Source organism: Podarcis cretensis, assembly GCF_951804945.1.
Source record: "Podarcis cretensis genome assembly, chromosome: 10".
NCBI classification, from domain to species: Eukaryota; Metazoa; Chordata; class Lepidosauria; order Squamata; family Lacertidae; genus Podarcis; species Podarcis cretensis.
Window position 1 is genome coordinate 69,671,970 of NC_137179.1, and position 13,851 is coordinate 69,685,820.

The 13,851-nt window shown below is 45.1% G+C and overlaps 1 protein-coding gene across 3 annotated transcripts in view; it reads left to right on the forward strand.

Moving 5' to 3' along the window:
* Window positions 1–13,851, forward strand: part of LAMB4 (laminin subunit beta 4) — an 80,961-nt gene that overhangs the window by 13,375 nt on the left and 53,735 nt on the right. For all 3 annotated transcript variants that reach the window (XM_079993532.1, XM_079993533.1, XM_079993531.1), the window contains 2 exons: window positions 4,738–4,898; window positions 11,042–11,174. In XM_079993532.1, the coding sequence (XP_079849658.1) occupies window positions 4,738–4,898; window positions 11,042–11,174 (294 nt within the window). The remainder of the gene's footprint in view (window positions 1–4,737; window positions 4,899–11,041; window positions 11,175–13,851) is intronic.

Genomic DNA, 13,851 nt, shown 5'->3' on the forward strand with positions numbered 1-13,851 from the left:
CTTTGGTCCTGTGGCACGCACTTACCCAAAATGATACTGTTCACTACTGTATTTTTCGCTTTATAAGACGCACTTTTCCCCTCCTAAAAAGTAAGGGGAAATGTGTGTGTGCGTCTTATGGAGCGAATGCAGGCTGCGCAGCTATCGCTGAAGCCAGAACAGCAAGAGGGATTGCTGCTTTTGCTGTGCAGCGATCCCCCTTGCTGTTCTGACTTCACTTTTTTCTTGTTCTCCTCCTCTAAAACTAGGTGCGTCTTATGTCTTATAGAGTGAAAAATACAGTACTCACTTTCGCATCTTACTATGTAGTTTCTTTTTGTCAATCCTCTATTAGTTTTTCTAGAAAACAATTTTTCAGACTGGTTACGGGGTCCTTATTTTCAAGCCCTAGAGGTCTGCAGCCAAAGATTTGGCTGCTTATTTTAGTCTCCTCTTACCTCGTACTGCTTTCTTGGTATTTGTGTCCCCAGATCTTTCTTGCATAGTTTACTTGCCTCTCAAGTGATCCCTGGGTCTGGAATGAGGGTCAGGCATTGACTTCGCCTCAGTTATGTTCTTTGTCCTATACTATACTGTTCAGTTTCTCTCAGTTCTTCATTATTATTATTTTTCGATTTTAAATTCAGTTCTCCACATTTCCTGATCTGTTTGCTATTTAAAAAAGAGAGGAAGAAAATAAAAAGTCATCAAGAGATTTAATCAGCATTTTAGTGCAAATGTCTCCTAAAATGCACATTTTTCTATGAAACTTTGCCTAATATACACACTTTTTGCAAACCAGCTTTCCTTAATAAGATGCATCATACGTTATTTTCACAAATAGATGCATTTTGTATACACTTTACCCTAGTACAGTGGTACCTCAGGTTACAAACGCTTCAGGTTACAGACTCCGCTTATCCCGGAAGTAGTACCTCAGGTTAAGAACTTGGCTTCAGGATGAGAACAGTAATCGTGCAGCGGTGGCGCAGCAGCAGCGGGAGGCCCCATTAGCTAAAGTGGTACCTCAGGTTAAGAACAGTTTCCGGTTAAGGACGGACCTCCGGAACGAATTAAGTCCTTAACCAGAGGTACCACTGTATATGCATTTTTGTACAAATTAATTGGCTGGAGAATTGCATTGCAAAATTCAAAGATGTGCGGATTTCAAAAGATAGTTCTGTTTTACTTAACATATTGTTTTGGAAGGTGAAAATTACCGGTAGGTAGGTTGAAATGCAAGCTGCATAAAATTTCTCTCCTAGCTCTGCATAGAACGGAGCCAGCTTCTCTCTGTCTTGCTCCATTCATCCCTTCCATTCCACACCCTGGGTTTCATTTCTTGTTATACAGTATGTGTAGCAGAATCCTTTTTCAAAAAGAATATAAATGTTTAGGAGGCTGCCTTCTGTATTGTTTCAGTTCTTTTGCATCTATCCTCTTTGCAGTAATAATAGCCTTGTGCTAAAAAATTGAGCGGGACGCGGGTGGCGCTGTGGGTAAAAGCCTCAGCGCCTAGGGCTTGCCGATCGAAAGGTCGGCGGTTCGAATCCCCGCAGCGGGGTGCGCTCCCGCTGCTCGGTCCCAGCGCCTGCCAACCTAGCAGTTCGAAAGCACCTCCGGGTGCAAGTAGATAAATAGGGACCACTTACTGGTGGGAAGGTAAACGCCGTTTCCGTGTGCTGCGCTGGCTCGCCAGATGCAGCTTTGTCACACTGGCCACGTGACCCGGAAGTGTCTCCGGACAGCGCTGGCCCCCGGCCTCTTGAGTGAGATGGGCGCACAACCCCAGAGTCTTTCAAGACTGGCCCGTACGGGCAGGGGTACCTTTACCTTTACCTTAAAAAATTGAGCAACTATTGTGAGACAAACGAGGCTGCCTGGCATTAGAACTGGCCTTAGATGGATAAAAAACAGGAAAGTGGACTTGACTCCCAGATAGACATGCAGTGGGAAAGAGTGTTGACTTTCAGAAGTGTCTCTTGAGAAGTAAACAAAATAATTGGCAGCTTCTGTGCTTATCTCATCATAAGCGTGGAGCAGGTGTTTCTAAAACTGTATGAAAAACATCTCTAGATTTCCTTGCAACCTGTACAAACTTCTAAGACGCTCACATGCCACATCATAACAATTTGAGCCAAGAAGCACTAAGAAGAAGAAGTCTGTAAGGGCCCCAGACCTGTTCAGTGTTTCAACTGAGAACATGTTTCAACAAGCAAAATCCCTGAAAGGAAAGTTAGCTCAGTGGAAGAAAAATGTTCAAAGTCATTTCAGGCAAGGTCTTTGTCCAAAGCAACTAGATTCCATTTTTCTGGGCTCTCCCAACTTCAATCAGTGTTTGGAAAATGTGGTTATTTATGGGGTTCAGTTAGAACCGGTTGAAGCCTTGGGAATGGTGGGCTTGCCGTCAAGTTTTTGTCATGCCGTTTATTACATTTCACATCTCCGGAAATCTAACGGTTGAGGTTTGTTTATTCTCCTCCTCGTTGAAGATCAGAGCCCAGACTTCATTGTAGACTTCACACTGGCCATTAGCAGGGAATGTTTTGAAGTTGAAGGATAACAACATCTGAAGGGCTACAGGTTCTTCATTCCTGTCATACATGATGATAAATCAGGCATGGGTGCAGGTTTTTTTTTTAGAAAGATCAGAAGGCAGAGGGTACCACATACTTGCATGTTTTAGCTACCTTATAGGGAAGACCGTATCAGATTAATTCCATGCACATTTGTTTGTTTGTTTGTTTGTTTGTTTTATACCTCACCTTTCTCCCAGTGCAGGACAGTGGCGTAGCGTGGGGGGTGCAGGGGGGGCCAGCCGCACCGGGCGCAACATCTGGGGGTTAGGGTTAGGGGGCACAAATCCATGGGTTAGGGGGCGCAAATTACTTGCCTTGCCCCGGGTGCTGACAACCCACGCTACGCCACTGGTGCAGGACCCAAGATGGCTCACGGCATGAGCTAAGCACAGATACAGCTAAAAAACATACCGTATTTTTTTGCTCTATAGGACACACTTTTCCCCCTCCAAAAATTAAGGGGAAATGTGTGTGCGTCTTATGGAGCGAATGCAGGCTCCATGGCTTCAGCGATAGCAACGCGAAGCCTCCAAAGCACAGTGGGAGCGCTCCTGCCGTGCTCCGGAGGCTTGGCGTTGCTATCACTGAAGCCTGGAGAGCAAGAGGGGTCGGTTTCCGTTTCTCCTGCCGCTTTGCTGAAGGGGCACTGCGCAGAGAGGGAGAGATTTTTTTTTTCTTGTTCTCCCCCTCTAAAACAAGGTGCATCCTATGGTCGGGTGTGTCCTATAGAGCGAAAAATACGGTACCTATCAGTTATACATATTAAAGCACATGTAAAGTACTAAACAGGACTTGCCGATCGCATGGTCGGCGGTTCGAATCCCCGCGGCGGGGTGTTCGGTCCCAGCGCCTGCCAACCTAGCAGTTCGAAAGCACCCCGGGTGCAAGTAGATAAATAGGGACCGCTTACCAGCGGGAAGGTAAACGGCGTTTCCGTATGCGACTCTGGCTCGCCAGAGCAGCGATGTCACGCTGGCCATGTGACCCGGAAGTGTCTGCGGACAGCGCTGGCTCCCAGCCTATAGAGTGAGATGAGCGCACAACCCTAGAGTCTGGCAAGACTGGCCCATACGGGCAGGGGTACCTTTACCTTTACTAAAGTATTAAACTGTGGCTTATTACCATATATTTCTGTCTATAAGACACCCCCATGTATAAGACACACCCCCCCTATTTTGGGGGACTCAATTTTAAGAAAATGAGGGGAGATGGCCCAAAGTTGTTGAGCTTCTCCCCCCACGCAAACATGCCCTAGATGGTTTCCCGCTCGTGGCAGCATCGGGGGAAGTTGCGCTCCCACCAGCTTGCTGGTTGGCAGGCATGCCCCATGCCACTATCCGTGTATTGGACAACCCCAGTTTTTTGACATGATTTTTTGTCAAAAAACCTCATCTAATACATGGAAAAATACGTTATTTCTCTCCATAGGAGACTGAACTTTTGAGTTTTGTTTGGAGATAAAAAAAAACATTTCCTAGTGCCCTTCACAGGTTGCTGAAAGCTAAAAAGAAGCACACTAAATGTGGTTTGCACCTCCCCACACAAAAAGAGCCCTCGAGATTTCATAGAATCATAAAATTGGAAGGGACCCACAAGGGTAATCTAGTCAAAATGCCTGCAATGCAGAGATCTCATCTAAAACATCCATGACAGTTGACCATCCAGCCTCTGCTTAAAACCTTCAAGCAAGGAAAGTCCACAACCTCCTGAGGGAAAACATTCCACTGTCGAACAGCTCTTACTATCAGAAAGTTCTTCCTTTTCATTTTCCATTTTGACAAAGTAATAACAATAAATAAAAAAGAATAAAATGTGTACCCCACTCCCGAGACCGTTCCATTGTAACCAACCAACCTCCCAAAATTTCAACACCTCTTTGAAAGTGCTTTAAAGGTATTCTGGGTGTGCAGAATTTGCGGCTTTCTTCGAGATTCCAACGCGGAGACCAGGAGCTATCAGACTGATGATCTTATTTCCCATAGCCTAAAGCCATGTGCTTTGAAAGGTGGATTCTCAACAACTGCACACAAGAAGCTCCTCGGCAGCTAGAGGTTGCCCGGAGAGGAAATTATCATAAAGACGTGTGCCAGCCTGGCAGGCCCCTGCCTTCGCTCATTGCTGTCGTATAAGTGCCAGTCCATATAACATTTACTATGTTCCATCTTTCTTTTGTGGACAGCCCTGCTGACAGACTTCCTGCTTGGCCAGAATCCCTGTGAAAATGGTTTCTGTCGCCAGCCTATCGGAGACCTGCTTGTGGGTCGCGGTGACAGCCTAACAGCTTCATCCACGTGCGGACTGTTTGAGCCTCAAAAATACTGCATTATCGGCTACCTGGAGGTGAGTTTATTTTATATATCGCTCCAACGTTTAAATGGGAAATAGCCCTAGAGCAGGCTTCCTCAAACTCGGCCCTCCAGAGACTACAATTCCCATCATCCCTGACCACTGGTCCTAGCTAGGGATCATAGGAGTTGTAGGCCAAAAACATCTGGAGAGCCGAGTTTGAGGAAGTCTGCCCTAGAGAGTCTAGAGAGAAGTCTGCCCTAGAGAGTCCAGCCATTACGCCTTCTTTAAACCGGCTTTCTAAGAGCATGTGGGGAGCTTCTTGAGTTTGATTAGGAAAATGGTCACTGCTTCCACAACCTGCCTGACAACCTGTCTTGTCTTGTCTTGTCCGGTTTGTTTCGATGCTTTGTTGGCCTGGATGGAGAATGGTGTGTGTGTGTGTGTGTGTGTGTGTGTGTACCTTTGTGCGGCTGGGATGTAGCTGTTTGTGCAGAGGAGTCACCCAGTTTTGCATCTGAGCTCCCCATCCCCCAGCGCCATGTGTCCTGCTGTTCCAAAGACTGCCTAACGATGACATTGCGGGTCCCTGGCTGAAAACTGTCCCCGGTCTCAGCTGCACAGCAAATGATTTTTGGAAGGGGGAAGCTTTTCTAAAGTGAGTTTGATTGGGAAAATGCTCACTGCTTCCACAACCTGCCTGACAACCTGTCTTGTCTTGTCCAGTTTGTTTCGATGCTTTGTTGAAATCCCTATTTATTTTTGCATTATTCAGAAGTACACAGCGTTGTGACCAAAACTGCTGAAGCGGTTTGGAATACTTGCAGAGTTTTCTTCGAAGTGAAATGCTTCATCTACAGCGCTGAACTTACATATGCATTAGAGCTTATGATTAGATCAGGGGTGTTGGAAATTTATAATTTCTGCTAGATTAAAACCCTGTATTGATTTTTTTCCCCTTCAGCGTGGTTAAAAGAGCAAAAGAAAACAAACCATTTGCAAGAGGGCTTGCGAGCTCAGGAATCAGTGCTACCTGGTAAACTTTGCTAAGCAGGCATGCAGATGCTTGTCACATTACCTTTTGCTTAGAAGGAGGTAGTACCAGGTAATACCTGTCTATGCACACCTGCAGGCTGAGGGACGCCCCCTTTTGCAAATGCTCATTTGGTGTCACAGTCCTATAAATAGGACTGAAAACCGAATGGTGCTAAAATGCAAGAGGCAGTTGCAATACGTCTCATGCCCGGGTTGTGCCTACAGTACTCGTGGCTGTGCTAATGTTTGTTTTCAACGCACTGAGTTTTATGTCCACACAGAACACAACAGCCCATGGGAACATATGCTGTGCACGCATATTACCTAAAATAACCTGAAAAAGGAGGCGGGGAAGGGGGGAACCACTAGTTCTTTGAAGTGTGATTCTCCCCCCCCCCCTTTAAAGAGCAAACCTTTGTTGTTGTTTAGTCGTTTAGTCGTGTCCGACTCTTCGTGACCCCATGGACCAGAGAAAGCCAGGCACTCCTGTCCTCCACTGCCCCCTGCAGCTTGGTCAGACTCATGCTGGTAACCTCGAAAACACTATCCAACCATCTCGTCCTCTGTCGCCCCCTTCTCCTTGTGCCCTCCATCTTTCCCAACATCAGGGTCTTCTCCAGGGAGTCTTCTCTTCTTATGAGGTGGCCAAAGTACTGGAGCCTCAGCTTCACAATCTGTCCTTCCAGTGAGCACTCAGGGCTGATTTCCTTCAGAATGGAGAGGTTTGATCTTCTTGCAGTCCATGGGACTCTCAAGAGTCTCCTCCAGCACCAAGAGCAAACCTACTAATGATCAATTCATTGGACGACTGTCAGTATATTTGCTGTCAGAAAATGCGGTCTCAATTGTGCCCAATTTAATTGATGGGCGGTAGGCTTAGAACAGAGGAAATATCGTAGTATTTCATGCTAGTATATCATTAACATACAGAATTTACTACTGCAAGAGGTGGAGATGATGGTCAATAGCTTACACAGCTTTTAAAAGAGCTAGATAAATTCGTTGCAGGTAAGACTTTCACTGACTGTTAGCCATGGACCTTTTCTGATAGGAGCTGGAGTCTGGCAATAGCCAATGTTTCCTCATTCCTGGTTTAGACAGAAGAACCGAAACTAAGGCTGAATTTAAATTAATGCACCTGAGGCCTGAAAAAGGGTGACCATACTTAGAGTTAGCCAAACTGACAGATATAATAAGACAAAAACCAAAAAGTGTAGTGAAAAAGGAATGGGAGTGCCTAAACGAATACCTTAAAAGACAAGGTTCGAGGACAGAAATCTGGCTGAGTCTGCAATAACCTTGTGAAGTGAGAGGATAAGAAAGAGGGATATATATATAGATGCTAGGATCGAGATGATAAGGAAAACAGGAAGATACAATGAGAGGTAAAGGAGGTGCTGTGGGATTGGTGGAAGTCAACGTTTGTTTTCCTTTTTAGCGTTTGTACTATTAATTTGTAAGATTTGGATTTGTTTTCCCTATGTTTGTTTTTGTGTTTTGTGTATTGTTATTTTTCGTTTTTTTTTTTTTTTGCCTGCTGTGTGGAAAATGCTAATAAAATTTACTTAAAAAAAAATAAACAGAATAAGAATGACCAGTTGCAAAAGACGGCAGGATTTCTGCACCTTTAATATCTGTGCTAAAGCAGGAATTTATATATTATTATTTTTTAAGAATATTTATTAAGATTTTACAGAGTCATAAATACAAAAATACATAGTAAAACAAAAAAAGAAAAAACTCTCAGATAAAAATATAAAATACAGAAAACAAGAAAAATAAACAAAAAAGAAGTTAAAACAAATCCACTTTTTTATAACTTTAAACTCATTAGCTTGTTTCTTTGACCTCCTCGCACCTCCCCTTTTTGTATTCCCATTAATATAATCAAATCAGCAAATCCTTACCCTCTTTCATTTATCTTAACTCTATATCTTAACATGTTAAAACTCTATGTTTTCACCCATTATCAATTCATTTTTGCATACTCTTTTTAACTTTATTGCTAATGCCACTTATTTTCAATAACTGAAGCACTTTATTTTCAATAACTGAAGCAGGAATTTAAAAAGGTGTGGGATGCTCGTCTCTTTTGTATTTAGCCAGCCTAGGCCTGACACATGGGACGCAGGTGGCGCTGTGGGTTAAAGCCTCAGCGCCTAGGGCTTGCCGATCGAAAGGTCGGCGGTTCGAATCCCTGCGGCGGGGTGCGCTCCCGCTGCTCGGTCCCAGCGCCTGCCAACCTAGCAGTTCGAAAGCACCTCCGGGTGCAAGTAGATAAATAGGGACCGCTTACCAGCGGGAAGGTAAACGGCGTTTCCGTGTGTGGCTCTGGCTCTGGCTCTGGCTCTGGCCAGAGCAGCGATGTCACGCTGGCCACGTGACCCGGAAGTGTCTCCGGACAGTGCTGGCCCCTGGCCTCTTAAGTGAAATGGGCGCACAACCCCAGAGTCTGTCAAGACTGGCCCGTACGGGCAGGGGTACCTTTACCTTTACCTTTAGGCCTGACACACACGAACAAACTGTTTAATGCTTTGATTATATGCAAACCTTGAAATATATTCACTGGGCTCCGAAGCTCCATACAGTAGGGGTAGGGCAATTCGGCGCCCGCCAGGTGTTTTGGACTACAATTCCCATCAGCCCAAGTTAGCATGGCCAGCGGCCAGGAATGATGGGGATTGTAGTCCATGGCATCTGGAGGGCACCATGTTGGCTTCCCCTGCCATAAAGGCTCCACGGACCACGCAGGATCCTATATAGTCTTTTCCCTTTAATGCCAGATAATTTTCAGCGTAATCATGAAAACCACTAAATCAGAACCATACTCGTAAATATGTTATTGGTGCTTGCATGATTAAAACTATTATCTAGAAGGCATTTTGACAATCAAAGCCTAAACTTGTTAAAGAGGCTTTCCTCTTATTCATCCTTGAATAATCCATACATTTAAATTTTGCTGCATCGCATTAATCATCCTTGAATGCTTTTAATTTGTCATAAAGGAATTTCTTCCCTAAACTCTGCCTGACTTCAAGGCAAGTGGCTTCCTACGCGGTCTGACACTCAATCATTTGTCACCACTTTAAACTTTTAACTCTTTCCAAAAAAAGAGAGAGAGAAAAAAAGTTGAGATAAGAAAACCGTAGTTGATCTTATGACAAATCCTTAATTCTCCTGTTTGGACTAGGAGCACTGAAGGGTTGTTGTTTTTTAATCATCCTCAGCTACAATACAGTGGTACCTCGTGTTACATACGCTTCAGGTTACATTTGCTTCAGGTTACAGACTCCGCTAACGCAAAAATAGTACCTCGGGTTAAGAACTTTGCCTCAGGATGAGAACAGAAATCACACGGCAGTGGCAGCAGGAGGCCTCATTAGCTAAAGTGGTGCTTCAGGTTAAGAATGGTTTCAGGTTAAGAACGGACCTCCGGAACGAATTAAGTACTTAACCTGAGGTACCACTGTATAGGCATCTCCCCTGCCCCTTATAACAAGTTGTAATCAGGGCTCAGGGACGCGGGTGGCGCTGTGGGTTAAACCACAGAGCCTAGGACTTGCCGATATGAACGTCGGCGGTTCGAATCCCCGTGACGGGGTGAGCTCCTGTTGCTCGGTCCCTGCTCCTGCCAACCTAGCAGTTCGAAAGCATGTCAAAGTGCAAGTAGATAAATAGGTACTGCTCCAGCGGGAAGGTAAACGGTGTTTCCGTGCGCTGCTCTGGTTCGCCAGAAGCGGCTTAGTCATGCTGGCCACATGACCCGGAAGCTGTACACCGGCTCCCTTGGCCAGTAAAGCGAGATGAGTGCCGCAACCCCAGAGTCGGCCACGACTGGACCTAATGGTCAGCAGTCCTTTTACCTTTTAATCAGGGCTCAGACTTCCTGTCTGAGGTCAAGTATAACTGAGGCTGTTGCTGTTTGCAGCCTGATCTGATGCATGTTTATTCAGAAATATTAAGCCCTATTGGTTTCAGTGGTGTATACGCTTAAGTAAGTGTGCATAGGACTGTAGCTTTAAGCGTATTCAGTACTAAGCCCCACTGCATACAATAGAACTTTCTCTATGAACTCCAAGCAACAAATTTCAGTATTTCCTATACTGTTTGGCAGCAGATAAATATCCCCGGCTAAGCTACAGTGGTGCCCCGCAAGACGAATGCCTCGCAAGACGGAAAACCCGCTAGACGAAAGGGTTTTCCGTTTTGGAGGTGCTTCGCAAAACGAATTTCCTATGGGCTTGCTTTGCAAGATGAAAATGTCTTGCAAGTTCCTGCGGGTTTTTTTCCTCCCCCCCCCTTTTTCTAAGCCGCTAAGCTGCTTATCTGCTTATCCGATAAGCCGCTAAAAGCCGCTAATAGCGCTAATCCGCTAAGCCGTCAATGGGCTTGCTTCGCAAGACGAAAAAACCGCTAGACGAAGAGACTCGCGGAACGGATTAATTTCGTCTTGCGAGGCACCACTGTACTTCCCTCTGTACAGGCCGGTTCATAGATATCAGTACTGGAGAAAGGAGAATTAGTGAACAAGGACCGGTCTAATCTCTTATCTGGGCTTCAGTGCCCCCTTCTCTCACTGGGAGGGGGGGTTGTTGGTCAGATTTATCCCTTTCATATTTCTAGAAGGCAGATTAACCCCATCCATCCCAAACACTTAAAGCAACCTCTTGCCTCTGTTTGCAATCTAGGAAGCCCGCTATGTACGGTCCATCTCCCCATTCCTTCCTTCATTTCTCCAAAGATCTCCGATGCTCAGAGCTAACTTAGATGCTTCCCAGTTCTCAGAATAGCATCTCAATAATGTCAGTACAGTGGTACCTTGGGTTACATATGCTTCAGGTTACAGACGCTTCAGGTTACAGACTCTGCCAACCCAGAAAGAGTACCTCAGGTTAAGAACTTTGCTTCAGGATGAGAACAGAAATTATGCTCCGGCGGCACAGCGGCAGCAGGAAGCCCCCTTAGCTAAAGTGGTGCTTCAGGTTAAGTACAGTTTCAGGTTAAGAACAGACCTCTGGAACGAATTAAGTACTTAACCCGAGGTACCACTGTAGTTGATGTTGCTTGCTGTCTAATCCTGTACTGCTGCTTCAGTTGTCCACTGGGCACGAGTTACTGGTAGCCATAATAACCATCCATGTTGCCGACCATTCTTTTTCTAGGGTGAGCAGAAATGTTTCACCTGTGATTCCAGATACCCGTATAATCCAGTTTTCCAGGCTGAGAGTCACTTAATTGAAAATGTTATCACAACTTTTGAGCCAGATCGAAAGAAGTGGTGGCAGTCTGAAAACGGTGAGTGGCTTTTCATTCATGTTCGTTTCTTAGACTAATTTGAATTTACTGCGACCTCCAGCCGCATTATAGAGGAAGGTTCAGAATGGAAGGGTTAATATCGTGAACGGATGATTCAGATATTGTAAACAAGTAATTGGAAACAGGTTTTTAAAAACATCTCCCCCCCCCACCCACGGAAAGGGTAAATCTTGATTAAAGCTGAAGGGAGACTCCCATGTTTATGCTCAAAATGAGTGAATATTAAAAAGAAACCTTGCATACGTGAGCATAAACTCACCATAAACACCTGGCTGGAAACAGCCAGAGGTCATTTCCAGATGACTTGTTTATGGAGCAGTCATCCTGATTTGTTTGCACAAAGTTTTACAAGGAGGTTATTCTACATCAGCTGTTTATTGAGCAGTTATTCTGAACTTTACCTCAGGATGAGAACAGAAATTGCACGGCGGAGGTGGCAGCAGGAGGCCCCATTAGCTAAAGTGGTACCTCGGGTTAAGAATGGTTTCAGGTTAAGAACGGACCTCTGGAACGAATTAAGTTCGTAACCAGAGGTACCACTGTACAACGTCAGGCTCCTCATAAACTGGTGCCTCTGCTGGGTTACAACAGTGGAGAGTTATTTTGCCCTCACTTCCTGCTCCTGAGCTTCCCATGTGCATCTGGTTGGTCGTGTGAAAAACAAGATTGTGGGAGAAGCAACAAGAGGAACAGCCATTTTAGATCTGGTCCTAACCAATGTTGATGACCTGGTTAGTGGGGTAGAAGTGGAAGGATCATTAGGCGCGAGTGATCATGCTCTTCTGAAGTTTACTATACAGTGGAAAGGAGCAGCCAAGCATACTAGGACTCAATTTCTTGACTTTAAGAAAGCCGACTTCATAAAACTTAGGGAAGTGCTGGGTGAGATCCCATGGACAGTAATACTAAAAGGAAAGGGAGTTCATGATGGCTGGGAGTTTGTTAAGAGGGAGATAGTAAAAGCACAACTTCAGGCAATACCAATGAGACGGAAACATGGAAGGTGCCTAAAGAAGCCAGGGTGGCTATCTAAAGAACTTTTAACTGAGTTAAGATTAAAAAAGGATGTGTACAAAAAATGGAAAAGGGGGGAAACCACCAAAGAGGAATTCAAACAAATAGCCAGCACGTGTAGACACAAAGTCAGAAAAGCTAAAGCACAGAATGAACTCAGGCTTGCTAGAGAGGTTAAAAGCAACAAAAAAGGCTTTTATGGGTATGTTCGTAGCAAAAGGAAGAACAAAGAAACAGTGGGGTCACTCAGAGGAGAAGATGGTGAAATGCAAACAGGGGACACAGAAAGGGCTGAACTCCTCAATGCCTTCTTTGCCTCAGTCTTCTCTGATAAAGAAAACAATGCCCGACCTGAAGAATTTGGAGCAAATGATTCAGCAGAGGAAACACAGCCAAGAATAACTAAGGAGATAGTACAAGAATACTTGGCTAGTTTAGATGTATTCAAGTCTCCAGGGCCAGATGAACTGCATCCAAGAGTATTAAAAGAACTGGCAGATGTGATCTCAGAACCACTGGCAGTCATCATGAGAATTCCTGGAGAACAGGCGAAGTCCCGGCAGACTGTAGGAGGGCAAATTTCCCCCTATTTTCAAAAAGGGGGAAAGAGAGGACCCAAATAATTACCGCCCAGTCAGTCTGACATCAATATCAGGGAAGATTCTGGAGCAGATCATTAAGCAAACAGTCTGTGAGCACCTAGAAAGGAATGCTGTGTGAAAAATAAGTCATGTCAGACGAACCTGATATCGTTTTTTGACAGAATTGCAAGCCTGGTAGATGAAGGTAACGCAGTGGATGTAGCCTACCTTGATTTCAGCAAGGCATTTGACAAGGTGCCCCATGATATTCTTGTAAAGAAGCTGGTAAAATGCGGTCTTGACTATGCTACCACTCAGTGGATTTGTAACTGGCTGACTGACCGAACCCAAAGGGTGCTCATCAATGGTTACTCTTCATCCTGGAGAAGAGTGACTAGTGGGGTGCCACAGGGTTCTGTCTTGGGCCTGGTCTTATTCAACATCTTTATCAACGACTTGGGTGATGGACTCAAGGGCATCCTGAGAAAAATTTGCTGATGACACCAAACTGGGAGGGGTGGCTAACACCCCAGAGGACAGGATCACACTTCAAAATGACCTTGACAGATTAGAGAACTGGGCCAAAACAAACAAGATGAATTTTAACAGGGAGAAATGTAAAGTATTGCACTTGGGCAAAAAAAATGAGATGGGTGACACCTTGGGCAAAAAAAAACAAAATGGGTGACACCTGGCTTGAGAGCAGTACATGTGAAAAGGATCTAGGAGTCTTGGTTGACCACAAACTTGACATGAGCCAACAGTGTGACGCGGCAGCTAAAAAAGCCAATGCAATTCTGGGCTGCATCAATAGGAGTATAGCATCTAGATCAAGGGAAGTAATAGTGCCACTGTATTCTGCTCTGGTCAGACCTCACTTGGAGTGCTGTGTCCATTTCTGGGCACCACAGTTCAAGAAGGACACTGACAAACTGGAACGTGTCCAGAGGAGGGCAACCAAAATGGTCAAAGGCCTGGAAACGATCCCTTATGAGGAACAGCTAAGGGAGCTGGGCATGTTTAGCCTGGAGAAGAGGAGGTTAAGGGGTGATATGATAGCC